The sequence below is a fragment of the Loxodonta africana genome, chromosome 6 (assembly GCF_030014295.1).
Source record: "Loxodonta africana isolate mLoxAfr1 chromosome 6, mLoxAfr1.hap2, whole genome shotgun sequence".
In the NCBI taxonomy this organism is placed as follows: domain Eukaryota; kingdom Metazoa; phylum Chordata; class Mammalia; order Proboscidea; family Elephantidae; genus Loxodonta; species Loxodonta africana.
In genome coordinates this window covers 65,093,706-65,110,113 of record NC_087347.1, presented here as the reverse complement: position 1 = coordinate 65,110,113, position 16,408 = coordinate 65,093,706, and the positions used below count along the sequence as shown (strand labels likewise).

The 16,408-nt window shown below is 35.4% G+C and overlaps 1 protein-coding gene across 2 annotated transcripts in view; it reads left to right on the top strand.

Moving 5' to 3' along the window:
* The window catches only part of ITGA4 (integrin subunit alpha 4), a 96,627-nt gene that overhangs the window by 20,141 nt on the left and 60,078 nt on the right, over positions 1–16,408 (top strand). For both annotated transcript variants that reach the window (XM_064286934.1, XM_003405967.4), the window contains exons 5-10: positions 1,333–1,400; positions 2,721–2,850; positions 4,718–4,803; positions 6,096–6,158; positions 6,249–6,386; positions 10,277–10,388. In XM_064286934.1, coding sequence (XP_064143004.1) covers positions 1,333–1,400; positions 2,721–2,850; positions 4,718–4,803; positions 6,096–6,158; positions 6,249–6,386; positions 10,277–10,388 — 597 coding nt within the window. The remainder of the gene's footprint in view (positions 1–1,332; positions 1,401–2,720; positions 2,851–4,717; positions 4,804–6,095; positions 6,159–6,248; positions 6,387–10,276; positions 10,389–16,408) is intronic.

Genomic DNA, 16,408 nt, shown 5'->3' with positions numbered 1-16,408 from the left:
ATGCAGAAAATTCAAAGTATAAGTGCAAGCAAATCTTTCCTACTTGCTATCATTTTTTTCAAATTCATGTTTTCCTTGAAACAGCAAGGGATTGGTGTCTCAAGTCTGCAAGGTCTCTTCCATAAAAATTGTAGGCTTTAGATAGCATCAGAGAGAACAGAACTGGGACATAAATAAATGAATGATTTGAGCAAAGTTGGGGGTCAATGTCAACAGAACAGTAAAAATTGTATCTGTCACTGAACTAAAATTCTAAAAATGTGTCCTTGGAAAACTAAGAATTAAATGTATGTAGACTCCTGTTTTCAATTTTTCTAAGATTATTACCCTGGAGGCCAAAGAAAATTTCTACTAGCTGGAAGAACTTGGCCAAATGTGTCAATTCAATTACTGATATTAATATTAAGATCTTTTACCCTGGAATTTGGGGTGATAAAGAAGTTTATATCATATATATATATTTGTTTTGCCTTTGAATGCCAAGAAGGTAAAATATGAATTTTTAATCCTCAGTTGCAATAAAACTCAGTCTAGATTTCTGTATTTTTATCATACCCTTTTTCCTAGTGGTTTACAATTTAGAATTTAAAACAGTTTCACAGCAGATTTTTTATTTTTGCTCAGATATACCTAGCCACATTCTGCTAAAAAAAAAAAATCAAGATGGTATAAACCAAAGATGCCTACAATATGGTAAAATTTATGAAAATGAAAAAAACAGCATCAGGGAAGAGATGAAAAGGAGTGAAAAACATAACGGAATAATTCATGTAAATGACTTAACAATTTATTTAAGTTTTGAATTTAAGTATTCTGATTGGCAAAATCAAAAATGTGGTCAATGATATTTTCTTAGAGGCTTATATAGGTCAGTTCGTCAGGGGAAGCAAAGCTGTGTCCTTTTATTAAGTTCTAAAAGCTTTCATTCATTAGGACTCTGTAATTGGAGAGCCTACATCTCCATGTAGACCCTTGATTCAGTCTGAGAAAAGTCCAGAAAGCCTATTTTAAATGGATACCTGGACTGGAAGTTAGAAATCCTGTCTCTGTCTTGGGTACTTGCTTGACAAAATTTTTTGAGTGTATACTGAATGTTTTTCCTGTGAAAAATAGGCAAGGATAGGTATTTTTGTTGCTATTTCATAGGGATATTTTGAAGATTAATATGGAAGAGATTCATAAGCTTAAAATTTTTTATCAAAGTTATTATTAAAAATCGAGGTAGTACAAAACAGATCTTAAAATGTGTATTTTCAAGAATTTGCAAGAAAAAAACAAAGTTATGGAGATTATTTTTAAATGAAGTCCTGAATTTTTTATATTTCATTTTAGATTATGTGAAAAAATTTGGGGAAAACTTTGCATCGTGTCAAGCTGGAATATCTAGTTTTTATACAAAGGTAATAGTCTTAAAAATAGCTGTTATGAATGTTGATATATAGAAGTTTATATCTTCAGAAGGTTTGGAAGACTGATGCTTTAAGCTAAAAATTGTGTAATATCTAGCATAATATGCCCTCAAATTTGAGAGTATTACAACTTAATTTTCACCAGTCAATATTCTGCATATATTTTGAGAAAATATTAATATTTGAGTGATTGCACCATATAAGACCAACTGAAAGTCTATTATTGAAGAATATTTATTTTCATCAAGAATTTAATGGAAATCAAAAGTAACTACAATTAGGCTTTGAAAATTCCTATCTAAATACGTTATTTGTAATTACAAGTTGAAAAGGAAAGGAAACGTGTCTATATTTTTCATTAAAGTTCTGAAAATTTAAGAATCTTGAGATTTAAGAAATTAATAGCTGTATCTTAGATCATATAAAGCTCCAAACTCTATTATTCTCTCTCTAATGCTCTGGGATGTACTGTGAAAGGTTAGGGTTGTACTCAAATCCCAAGTGTCTCAGTTTCTCTTAAGAATCCATTATGAATTCATTAATCTTTTCTGAATCCATGAAGTCAGGCTGTATCAAGTCTTGGGTTAACAATTTCCATAAATATTACCTACTATGTAAAAAAATATTTAAAATAATGCTTTCTTTAGTTTATATTTAAACTGACTTTTTAAAAAGAAAGTTCAGAAATACTATTTGATCCTATTTAGCATATTTAGAAATGTGCTAAGTAGGATTGATTGCCGAAAGTTTTCATGCTGCACCAGACTAGTACCTGCCCATTCCAACCTTGCCTTTGTTTTCTTTTCCTAAATTCCTGTTTATGATCAAATATGCCCCAAATTCCATTTTTTTTTAAGCTAACATTGTTAAGGAAGCTAGTCAGTGGCTTTTTGCCAATTGAAATAAATTAAGTTCACTTTCTATGCTTTGGCAGCGCAAGATTATCCCCTTAATGAGCACTAATGAATTACCCAGATTTGATTTACTTTAATAGAAACCACAGTGGTTTTCTCCCAAAAACTTACTCTAGTGTTCAATGATTCTATCTTCTATTTTATAAATCCCCTAGTAAGTTTGAAAATGAGCATTTCAGAGTTTCTTCTCTGAAATTCTACTTTTAGGTGGAAGTCTATTAGCCATCTTGTCTTATGTTTTAAATTTATAATATGCTCAGTTTTCAGAAATTTAATATAAGAAGTGTATTTCCTTCACTATTCACTTAAAATGTTGTGTTTCTGGAAGAGGATTTGAGTGGTGAGATTAACTTTTAAAAGATGATTAATTTTCATTAATTTTTTTTTTTTCTTACAGGACTTAATTGTTATGGGAGCCCCAGGATCATCTTACTGGACTGGCTCTGTCTTTGTCTACAATATAACTACAAATATATACAAGGCTTTTTTAGACAAACATAATCAAGTAAAATTTGGAAGTTATTTAGGTACTATAAAAATTGACAAACTCAAATTATCTCTACCTTAAAAAAAATTTTTTTTATTGATACTAAAAAAAAAAAAAAAAAGATATTAGTAATTATAAATAAGGGAAATTGTATTTGCAAAAGAGCAAAATGGCCAGAAGTGATTTTGAGAGTTCAACAACTATCTCTTTAAGGATAGAAGCTATGAAACTTGAGTTAATTTAATATTTTACACACACATATACAAACTCGAGGCCAAGATCTTGATATTTGGGTGGCCTTATTACCAGAAGGATGTAGCCAAAATGGTCATGAACTTGTCCAATTATCACCACCAGCGCTGGGCACAAAGTTCAGAGAAGGGCCCTGCCCTGGAGGCTGGCACCCAGCAGACTCCAGACACTGTCCTGGAAGCTGACACCCAGCAGGCTCCAGAGGCAGCCCTAGAGGCCAACATTCAACAGGCCTTGGATGCTGCACAGGTCTGGGTCACTAAGCTTTGATGATAGTTTGTGTCCCAGAGCTGGAGCCATGCAGAGGTTATAGTAGAAGTTCTTTCTTGAACCCTGTTCTTATAGGTATAGGTTGCTTCTACCCCCTGGGTTAAGAATGATGGGTTTTTTTTTTTTTCTTTGTTAAATGTTTGCAAACATGAATCTAAAAGACTTCTAATAAAGAATCAAATTTCAAAGAATAAATATGGCCACATATATGCAGTCAGATGTTGCCCAAACGAACATTGTGTGGTACGTGACTGTATAGATTTGTTTAAATCATATGTGCTTCAAATATGCTTTGAAATAACTATAATAAGAAAAGTCAGTATTGTTTTTTTTTTGTTTTCTCCATTCAGACAGAAGGTATTAATTTTCAAAGAGAACAAATTAATTTACACTTTAACATTTTCTTGATTATGGTTGAAAGATATCTTGAAGTATTGTTGTTAGGTGCCATCGAGCGGATTCTGATACCCATAGCAAGTTTCCATGACTCTGTGACAGAGTAGAAATGCCTCACAGGGTTTGCTTGGCTATAATCTTTTTACAGAGGCAGACTGCCAGGTCTTTCTCCCATGGACCTACTGAGTTTGAACTGCCAGCATTTCCATTAGCAGCCAAGTGCTTAACCGTTTGCAACCCCGGGGCTCCTTCTGAAGTATTATAAGAAATATAATTTGGTATTGTGCCTTTGGAAGGAGCATGTGTGGTGCCTGCATTTTTCGATTAGTTGCTAACCTAAAAGTTGGTGGTTCAAATCCACCCAGCAGCTCCGTGGAAGAAAGGCTTGATGAACTGCTTCTGTAAAGATTACAGCCAAGAAAACCCTATGGAGCAGTTCTACTCTGTATCCCATGGGATGAACATGAGTCGGAACTGACTGGGCAACAACGGATGGTTGTGCCCTTTATCACATAATAAAATAATTTTACCATTTGGGTCATCATAAGGTTATCATAATAGAAAGATTTTCATGACAAAAATTTTGCTGTTTAAAAATATTTATTTTAGGTTTAAAATATTTTATATACTGTAAAATATTTCCATTGTAATTCTAGAAGCTAGCATGTCCTAATCCTACATAAAAAAAACCCAGTGCCATCGAGTCGATTCTGACTCATAGTGACCACCCTATAGGACCAACATACCAAATGTAAAGGAGCTATATTCAATTTCTAGGCTTTGGAAATATGAACACTTGGCTTCAGTTTTATAATAGCCATATCAATAATTGCTTAAAACATATAATAAGTGCTCAGTTTGAGTATTGCTATGCTAAATGTTCTTAGAACTCTGTTTGAATTCAGCCTCAATTCTAAGATTGGACTTATGATCGTGTATTTCACCTCTTGTAAATGATGATTCCTATACTTTTTTTCTCTTTCCTGAAGGATACTCAGTTGGAGCTGGTCATTTTCAGAGTCAGCACACTACAGAAGTAGTTGGAGGAGCTCCACAACATGAACAGATTGGTAAAGTAAGACTTAACATTTTTACGTTTATTTCTTCACGAAGGCTTGAGTAAATGGCTGAGAGAATAAGAAAATATTAAAAAGAAGAACTGCAAATATTCTAAGGAATATTATTATGTTGTTAGGTACCATCCAGTTGGTTCCAACTCACTCTTCTTTGTACAACAGAACAAAACACTGCCCAGTCCTGCTCCGTCCTCACAATCATCACTGTGTTTGAGTCCCTTGTTGCAGCCACTGTGCCTGTCAATCCATCTCATCGAGGGTCTTGCTTTTTTTCGCTGACCCTCTACTTCACCAAGCGTAATGCCCTTCTCCAGGGACTGATCCCACCTGATAACATGCCTAGAAGTATGTGAGACGAAGTCTCAACATCCTCGCTTGTAAGAAGCATTCTGGATGCACTTCTTCCAAGACAAATTTATTTGTTCTTCTGGCACCCCATGGCATATCTAATATTCTTCGCCAACACCGTAATTCAAAGGCATCAATTCTTCTTTGGTCTTCCTTACTCATTGTCCAACTTTTGCATGCATATAAGGCAAATGAAAATACCATGGCTTGGGTCAAGCACACCTTAGTCCTCAAGGTGACATCTTTGCTTTTTAACACTTCAAAGAGGTCTGTTGGAGCAGATTTGCCCAATGCAACATATCGTTTTGATCTCTTGACTGCTGCTTCAGTGGGTGTTGATTGTGGAGCCAAGTAAAAGAAATGATGAACAATATACTCCATTTAGTGGAACTGATGAAAGATGTATGCCTATTCGGAGACATGTAGCTCAAGAGCTTTAACTAAGGGAAATTATATGGGTCAAATGAGGCTTCTATTTCTTACATGTAAAATGTTTTTAGGATAGAATATCAAAAAACATTCCAGGAATATATTTATTGTTTAACTGCTTTATGTCTGAGAGGAAATTGAGACAGCTATGTGTTTTGTGGCAAGGCTAGAAGAGAGAGAGAATGTTCTTTCTAGTTCTTTTTGCTAATATGCTGTGTGACTGTTAGTTACTCAGTCTTTCTCAGGTTTACTTTGAAAGGAGGGGCAAACAACATTTTCTGAGCCCTTTCTATGGGATCAATAAGGTAGTTTCTAAGAAGGTAATTTTATAAGTGAGGCATTTTAATGTGAAAGTGGACCCCTAAACCTTTTATAACACACTTAAAATGGTTTTTTTATGTGAGCAGTTTATAAGTTATGAAAACAGATGTTTTGATCGAATGAAAATAAGCTTTTTTTTTTTTTTTTTAATGTGAAAGTAGCCTAACCTTTCTAATTCTTTTCCCTATTGCAGGCATACATATTCAGCATTGGTGCAAAAGGTCTAAATATTTTATATGAGATGAAAGGTAAAAAGGTAATATGTCTCTACCTTTGATATCCCTGGGGCTTTTGCAAGTAGCCCTACTTTTTTCTCAATGATTGGATCTGGTTTGCTTTGAGGCAGCTCGGATCATACTTTGGAGCTTCCGTTTGTGCCGTGGACCTCAACGCAGACGGCCTCTCGGACCTACTTGTGGGAGCTCCCATGCAGAGCACCATCAGGGAGGAGGGAAGAGTTTTTGCATACATCAACTCTGGCACGGTACGCCCGATCTGTCCACAAACTCGAAGCCATTTATTGAATGATGATCAAAATTGAAATCGTTTTTATTCCAACGTTATGATAGACTGTGGATTCTTCTGTTTATTTTACTGCTAAAAGAACAAATTCCAGTTTTGTAGTGATGCTCTAAAAATAGAATGGAACATGATGATGAATAGGCAGCTGTCCCATTCTGATATTCCAAAGTATGGGGTGAATTGTTCTGGAGTTTCTCTCCTCACAGTTAGAGTTTCTTCCAGTTTTATTATAACACCAGTCTGATTTTTTAAAAAAAGATTTCATACATTCTTCAAAATGTGGATTTCTTATTGGCTCTATAGTTAATGCCCTTGCATAATTTCATAAATTATATTTTAATAGATGTAGAAAATTAAAATTAAATGTTCAACTTGAAAACATGGAAACAAGATGTATTCTGATAAAATGTTAATTTGCACAGTTCATAGAGATTGTATTCCTGATTAGAATATAAAATTGTCATAGTTTATTCCAAAGTGGATATATTGGTTGAGGAAATAGATAATCACTGTTTAGGGTGGGGTTTTAAGTTATGAAGAGTATTTTGGAATAGAAACTGACTACTTAACAATTCAATTAAAAATGCTGCTAGCCTTATCTTGCCAGCCTAGCTCCTTGATATTAAATCAAAACAAAGGATTGGTAGAGCCTTAATGGGGTCTTCTTGGCCTGTTTCTTCGTTTTAAAGAACATGAGCTGAATTATGGGAAAATTGGTTCATGTTTTATGGCACAACATTTTTCAGTCAGTCAGGAGTAAACAAATTAAAATCTGTTCCGTAAGGTATTGGCAACCTTAGTCATTAGTTTCAGAGCATTTATTAAGTTCTTACACGAAGCATTAGTCTAAGCACTTTACAATTTAAAAGAGAAAACACTCAAGTTTGATAAAGCTGGGAGATTCTCAAAGTTCTAACCATAGAGCAGGAAGGTTGTTTCTGCACTGGCATTTCCCACACTATGTTTACGCCTAGATATAGTGGAAAGGCATACAATCTACAAAGTGACCGTTAGACTCTTATTAATTGTGCTGTCAGGCAATAATATTTCTTCCGTAGACATATCACATCTTCCCTGTCCATAAATGGTTTTCATTATCCTTACTACCTCTTCATTCTGCAAATTTCTTGTTTCCTTTCCCTTTAAAACTAAACTTTGTGAAAACAGTTTAAACAGCAGCTTGTATATCTAAAAAAAAGGTGATATAGAACCTTTTTTTCCGTCGAAATTGTAAGCAAGCCCAATATGTAAAACAGATATAAGTGGAGCTCCTTTGGTTAAAGGGCAAAGGAGGAACCCCATGAGTAGGCCGCTCTATTGTTCTCTCACTCCTACTGTGCGGCACCACTGTTGAATACTAGGGTTAATTTCATAATTCATTTCAGCTTTTAAAATCTATGGTATAGATTATTCTTCCATTATTCTTTTTCAACCTTCTTCTTAACTCCCTGAAATGGTGCTAACTGCTAGCTGGCATTGTAGTATATATTTGTCTGTTTGCTTTGCTATTGTCCATTCTCCTACTAGAGTATAAACTCCATATGGAGGAGAATTAGTTTGTCTTGTTTACTGCTGTTTCCTTGGGTCTTGGAAGAGTCTTGGACAGGTAGGTGCTCGGTAATTGTTTTTGGATGAATTCAAGAAAGAATGATAGTTGAAAACGGTCTATCTTCCACATACTTCTACTAAATAGCTCTCAGGGGTCCCAAGCAAACTCTTGGTCATCTTTTTCCCCGACTGAAGAATACTTGAAGAGTGATGATCACTCCTTCTTGAAACTCCCCTTCTGGAACTGCAGTGCCTTTGCATTGTGTTAGTTTGGCACATTGTCTGTGCTCCCTGCTGCCTTTTTTCCCTTCTCCTCTTTAAATTAGGCGTTTCCTAGAAGGGTCAGGCTCTTATTCTCTAGTCCCTTATTTCTTTGATAAAAATCACTCACTCTTTTGGTGTCGGTGATGACATCTATAGTGATGATTCCCAAACTAAAAACAAACATTTATAGAGTATCTGAAATGTAACAGGGACTGAGAAAAGATCTCAGGATAAATGTAATCCTCTCCTGCAGGAGCTCAGGATCTAGTAAGGGGCAAACATGTAAGTAAACAATTGAATACAACATGATAAATGGCACATTTTAAGTATATGCAAAGTGGAAGAAGCAACTCACTGTAGGTCAAGAAGATTTAACAGGAGGATACATTTGAGCAAGACATGAATAGAAATTTTTCAGCGGGAAAATAAAAAGGGAAGGGTACTTCACAAAGGGAAAAGCACGTGTGTGCTTAGGGAATGATGGATAGATTTGTGTGCAAGAGGACAGGATCTATGACGTGTAGTGCATCGGAATATTTTTTAATATGTAAAATAGACGTAAGTGGTTAAAGGGCAAAGGAGGAACCCTTTGAGTAGGCCCCCCTCTTGTCCTTCTCTCACTCCTACTGTGAGGCACCACCACTGAATACCAGAAAAACACATTGCCATCGAACTGATTCTGACTCATAGCGACCCTATAAGACAGAGTAGAACTGCCCCGTAGAGTTTTCAAGGAGTGCCTGGTGGATTAGAACTACCAACCTTTTGGTTAGCAGCCGTAGCTCTTAACCACTATGCCACCAGGGTTTCCCACCTTTGGATACAACAGTTAACTTCATAATTCCTTTCAGCTTTTTAAAATTTATGATATAGATTATTCTTTCTCAACCTTCTACTTCTTAACCCCAAGAAATGACACTAACTACTACCTGGCGCTGTATTACATACTTGTCTCTTTGGTTTGTTATTGTATCTTCTCCTACTAGAGCATAAACTCCATATGGAAGAGAATCAGTCCGTCTTGTTTACTGCTTTTTTTTGGGGGGGGGAGAGTGCTGGGCAGGTAGGTGCTCAGTAATTGTTTTTGCATTAATTCAAGAAAGAATGATATAAGGAAGTGACACAGTCTGAGTTTGGAAGTACACCTAGTAGCCGTTATTGCAGTATCATTATAGGTCTTACTGCGTTAACTCATCTTCCAGCTTCTGAGGTATCAGCTGACCAACCCATGCTCCATTGCCATTGAATTGAGGTTGTAAAGGCCAGCTCCATTTCTTTTCACTTTTCAACTCAGAAAGCTTCAGTGGGTCCCTATAGTCCCCTATACTGAGCGTAAATTTCCCTTGGCATTCAAAACCGCACACCGTAAGACCAATCTGACTTTTTTGGTCTCATCCATTATACGTACCCTTCATTGTAGCCACATTCTTTGGGATTTGTGTTTTGCTGATATAGTTTTCCCTGCATATCAAAATAATGCCATCTTTTGACAACCACTTTGAATGCCATCTCTGTTATGAAATCTCTTTTGGTTCTTGCAGTAAGATGTGCTTTCTTTGCTTCTTGATATTCCAAAGACATTTCTACTTCTCCTAAGTTATTCACATGTTTGTGCTAAGCCTCCCTGTACCTGTGGACTTGTTGAGGAAAGGGAATGTGTCTTCTACATGCATTGCCGTGTCTGCTTTCACCCATTCACTCTTTGCCCAGTGTGCTGCCTTTAGTAGGAACTTCTGGAGGAGCTCAATAAATATTTGCTAAATTTAATTATCAAAATGATTTATTGAATTTTCAAAGCTAGGGATCATGAGTTTGACATTTTTTTATGTCCTGTGAGCTCTCATCATACTATCACATGTGTTGACATACTCAATAAATATTTATTGAATTGAACTAAGATGTGTGTACTAAAGCTCGGTCTGTAGTTTGTCCAATTTGTTTGACGCATTAGGGAAAAATCCGTATCCAATTACAACAGTAAAGCAGGTATAAAGTTGTCAGGGAGTTACTGTAACACCTTTTCTCCCTTTTTCAATCTAGGGAGCAGTAATGAATGAAATGGAAACAGAGCTCATTGGAAGTGACAAATATGCTGCAAGATTTGGGGAATCTATAGTTAATCTTGGCGACATTGACAATGATGGCTTTGAAGGTAATTCAAAGTATCTAATTTGCTACTTGATTGCAGCATTTAAAATAGTGCATGGAAGAGAATATGATTGGAGTTTTGTGTTTCTAGTCCATATATAGAAAATGGAGCCAGGATGGAATGCTAAGTTTGTTTTTTCTTTATACTGTTACATCTGACTTCTAGATTGTCAATGATAGATTATTAAAGTTGTTAATAAAGGATGATATTCAAAATATCTTATTTCATTGCTTCTAAGACACCACTGATTATAACCAAAAAAAAAAACAAACAAACCCCTTGCTATTGAGTCGATTCTGACTAGCAATCCTGTAGGACAAAGTAAAACTGCCCTATAGGGTTTCCAAGCCTCTAATCTTTACAGGAGCGTACTGTCACATCTCTCTCCCAGGAAGCAGCTGGTAAGTTTGAACCACCAACCTTTCAGTTAGTAGCCGATCACTTAACCACTGTGCCACCAGGGCTCCTTCCATTGACTATAAGTTGCATTATTTTATGTGCCCCTAAAAAAAAAAAAAAAAAGGCATCACTTATTAAAACGTGGCACACCACCTATTTTAAGAAGGATCCTGATTTCAGAAGTGTTATTAAATATGAAAAAAGGTGTAGTTTAAACTCGTTGGAATATGATTTTTAATTAGCAACACAGTAAAAACGCTGACCAAACCCAACAGATGGAAGCTCCCTGCTGTGCCAGGCATTCCCTGTTCAGCTGCTATATTGTGGGGGGAGGACTTATAGACAGTGGTTAGTTACCAATTGATAGAAGGTGCTGTCATAACTGTGCATATTATCTGGATATCAGCCCTGCTCTTAATTTCCTGTCTCTACCAGCATCCCCTCCTAAAATGTGCTTTTTAAAATCTAGTTCTGAGTGGTAACCAAATCTGTGAAAGTTGTGCATAAAATGGTGGATGAGTTTTACCAGAGAGTGTATGGGTTGCTGTAAGTTGGAATCGACTTGACGGTAGTGGGTTTGGTTTTTGGTATGAAATCCTAGAGTTCAATAAATAAGTATTTGATATTTGTTTTCATGGCTCAGAATGTGTCTTTCTTCTTGATATGATCATTGACAATTGGTATATGCTAATCGATAATAATGTAAAACACATATCAGGCTAAAACTACTTGGATACTGGAAATAAGTGAGGGGTGCTATAAACGCTCATCTTCCTAAATTCTGCTTGTGCCTAAATGCCTCAATCTAAATATATAAAATCCATTATTCCAGAAGACAGTCAGTTACCGAATAATTGTTTGAATACCTGCTTCCAATAAACCCTATTAAATGTAAAATAGTATAATTTGATATAGAAGTATGATCATGTCTAGATTTTTTTAAACTATTTTAAAACTGAAAGGAGGGACCATGTATATGTATGTACATTTATGGTTATTCTGATTGCACATAACAGTTTATATTAAAACATTTAACACCTATATAATTTTATTATGATGACTATTTCCTAAATAGTCAGCAATTCTGTGATATTTATTGAGCATTTATAGTGTGTCATATGTACTACACCAGGTATAGATTATGTGTTATTAAAAATGTAAATGAAGAAATAGCGACACTCTTTTACAATCAAATGAAATTATATGATTAAAACTTGGGGAAAAAAAAACCTAATTTAGTGGTGGGTTTAAGCACATAGAGACACCCTACTTAGTAAATATCTATAATATAAAACCATGTTTATGCAACTTGATATTTCATCTATGTTATATAAAATAATATAATTCCTTATTTTAAAAACACTTAATTCTCATTTACTAAAACACTTACTTTGCTTACTTATGTTTCTTTCAACATCTTGTTTTAATTGACATTTCAACAAAGAGCATTCATTACTTCGAATGTGCTAACATATATAAGGGTGTGTGTGTGCACGTGAGAAGTGACTTTTATGGCATCAAAATGTCAGTGACAAACCTGAATCATTTCTATAATCAGAGACAGTTGTAAGAATGTCATGACAAATAGGCAGGTCTCCTCAACAAAGGCACTCTAGTACCTGGCAAAGTTCCAGGCAGTTTTCCAGGGGTGTGAAGGACACACAGAAAGTTTTTTGTCCCTGACACTTAGGAAGAGGGACTTAAAGTGGACCTTCAGGGTAGACTGCAGTTTTTTGAAGTCCATATGGAAATCTGCAACTACAGCACTCAACTCCTGAAAGTGGTATGTATATTTGGAAGATTACTATTCAAATTATTACTTTTAACATATATTTCAACATTTTTTGTTATAATTTATTGTATTTTTGGTGGAAGCATACATGCCAAAATTGGTTCCCATTCAACAATTTCTACACATAATGTTCAATGACATTGGTTTACATTCTTCAGTTTGTGTCAGCACTCTCATTATTTTTGCTTAGTTATTCCACTTCCATTAATTTAGTCTCACTGCCCCCAAACTTCTCAACTACACTTTAGAGGAACGGTTGTCCAGTTGGTCTCGTATGGATAATTTTTTAAAGAGCGTGGTTCTCAAGGGTGAAATTCTTTACATTTAGAGCTAATCTGCTATTGATATATGGTAATTGATAATCATGTAAAACACATATCTGGCTAAAACTTACTTGGATACTGGAAATAAGTGACGGGTGCTATAAGATCTCATCTTAAATTCTGCTTGTGCTTAAATGCCTCAGCCTACTTTACATGTACACTAAGGGAATAATTTCTGTTCAAAGTTTAAAGATTATCTCAGGGCATTAGACCCGGGAAGTCCTTCAGCCTCAATAAGTCCAGTAAGTCTGGATTCTTTGAGAATTCAAGATTCTATTTCACATTTTCTTTCCCTTTCTATCAGACTCCATCTATTTTGACCCTGATCAGAATGTTGGGTAGTGGTAGTCAGGCACCACCTACTTCTTCTGGTCTCAAGGTAGAGGAGGCCAGATTTCAACATATTTTTGTGCCACTTATAATTCTATATGTGATTCCATTTATAAATCACAACGTGTTTACATTTAGTAGCTACATTAATGTTGGTTCATCACAGTGAATGTTTTATAATAACGTGTATCTCCTACTTGGTCTGTTTTTTATTTTATTTTATGTTTTACATTTTGGATATTAGCAACCAATTTGGAAGTAGCATCAGCGTGTTCTAGTTCTTCACCAAGATCTTTAATTCCATTCCACCATGTCTGCTGAGATGAGACTCCAGGGTATCTACATCTTACGTTTCTTGATCTGGTTTTCCATTCCGTTTCCCCATCTTCTACCTTACTTTATTTTTCTGGAGCAAATGGATATAGATATTTTGTGTTCATGGAAGGCAGAGTGGGATTGTATAGACAAGGAATGAAAACCATAACTGTTTTTGGATAGGTAAGTAAAACAAAACAAAACCCAGTGCCGTCGAGTCGATTCTGACTCATAGCGGAATACTCATAGTATTTTGGATTTCAGATGTAAAATAGATTTGGCCAACCGGCTTTTTTTTTTTCACATTGAACTATATTTTATCTGACTTTAGACTATATTTTCTATATTATTAGAACAGAATATAATGCAGTTTAACAGTTGCAAATTCTAAGCTGTATTATTTTTATGTGCTCCTGAAATAGATATACATGTATTATCAATACATTAATTGAGCACTTCTTTGGCACAGAACAGCAATGAATGTTAGGAGAGGAAACGATTGGGTCTAACCTCTGTTCTTGACTTAATAGAGCACAGAGAGAAAAGCACAGGGTCTGGAGCCTGACTGCCAGGTTTAAACCCCAGTTCCACCACCTTCCCAATTTGTGCCCTTGAGCAAGTTACACTCTTGTCTCAGTTTCTCCGTCTGTAAAGTGAGGGCCAAGAAGTTTTTATTTCATATGGTTGTTGTGAGTTACATCAGTTAATTTATGTAAAGCCCCTAGCATGGTGTCTGTATCTTAAGCATTATGTGTTAGCTGATGTCAATTTGTGTCCCAAATTCATATATTTGGGTTGTGTAGGCACAGAAACCCTGGTTGTGTAGTGGTTAAGTGCTATGGCTGCTAACCAAGGGGTCGGCAGTTCGAATCCACCAGGTCCTCCTTGGAAACTCTATGGGGCAGTTCTACTCTGTCCTATAGGATCGCTATGGGTCAGAATCAACTTGATGGCTCTGGGTTTTTTTTTTTTAGGCACAGAAAAGCATTTTATTGTTCATTATATGTACTTCAAAAGTATTTTTCCTATTTTCTGTAATGATAGCTAGAACTTTTTAGTATAGATCCAAGTGTTATTCTGGGAATTAAGAGTTGGATCTATATATAAAATAGCCAAAGACTGAAAATACCCAAATGTCTTCTTCATGGATGAAAAATTGACCAAGTTCTTTCTTATATTTCAGTTGAAAAGGTTCATCTATATTGTCTCAAGATATTTGCCTTAATTTAAATCACTGTGCTAATAACATACTGTAAAGAATTTCTGTGTATCAACAATTTTATAACCCAGACTTGTTATTTGTCATGTATTATCAAGAATGAAGGTATAGAATTCTAATTAGCAGGGATTTAGCCAGAGTGGTAGAAGTAATTAACCCATCCCTGATTAATGAAATAACTAACTGGTTTTGTCTTCAATGGTATAAAATACTTACTTCTCCCCACTTCCTTTCACCTCCTCTTCTTCTCTTCCTCCTCCATTCTTCTTCCTTTCCTCTCCTCTTCCTTATGTTCTTAGATGTATTTATTCTGCACATTTCTGGCTTCAGGTATACTAACCAGTTGCTATTCTTCAAGGGTACCTCCCTGTCCCTTGGTCCTCTGGCCTTGCACAGGCTGCTTCCTCAGTCTCTACTGCTTTTTCCCTCTTCTTCACCTCACTGTGACCTATCAATACTTTAATCTCAGCTTGGGCATCATCTTATGCTAGGTTTCCTTAATTTCTGCCATATCTCCCATGCTGTTATTATTCTGTTTTTACTTGCTTATCTTTCCTACTAAAATATGAGTTCTTTTTTGTGGTACTATCCTGTATCACCAGCTCCTGGCAAATGCCTGGAAAAGGTTAGGTGGTTAGTAGTTGTCCACAAGTGGGTGTATTTGTTTGTGAAAATTTAAAATAATCTGTACAAGTCAAAAAAATACTATGTCTAAACATAAGATACATGAAGGTGTCTGCCTTTTATTTTTAAATGAAACTAGAAAAGCTTTTGCATTTTTTAAATTATACAGCATTTGACATAGATTTTATATATCAAAGGTGTTTTTAGTCCCATAGAAATAACAGTAAAAAATTACCACCATAGATGTTAAAAAGTTTTTAGACTTGATAGACAGTGATAAGTAATAAATATTATGAGAGCAAATTTCCTGTACTTTAGGTTTCTACTGAGATAATAAAAATATTGCATATAAACAAGTATATGAATATGCCCATATATATATGTGACTACATATATATAAAAATACACATGTATATATACACACACAAATAGAAATACTTTATAAAAAATAATAAAATGCTCTTGCAACTGTAATTATTTTTCTTCTATGTGCTATGTATTTATAGCACTGAAGCAACCACGTGATTTATAGTTCATTTTTTTCTTGGTTTCTTGTATCAGTTGATCAAATCCTTTTTTTTTTTTTTAATTTCCCTTGGTGTCATACCCATTGCCCTTGAGTAGATTCCTACTCATAGAGTAGAACTGCCCCATCGGGCTTCCAGGGAGTGGCTGGTGAATTCGAACTGCCGACCTTTTGGTTAGCAGCCGAGTTCCTAACCACTTTACCATCAGGGCTCCTCTGGTGTCATAATTTGATGTAAATCTCCGTAAGGTTATAAAGGTGATGCAGTCATTACTTTCGCAAAGCAAATCCATTTTCTAAAATCCAGTGTGGGTGTCAGTGTGTGTGTTTGTGTATGTGTAGACAGATATCCTTAACAAATACTACCTTAATTACTGTCATTGGAATAAGGAATTAATTTAGATGTCGTTTTGCAAGTAAATTACAGCCCCGATCTCCTACTAAGTGGCAAACACCGCTCTAAGCCATTTACACCCATTATATTCATTTATGCTG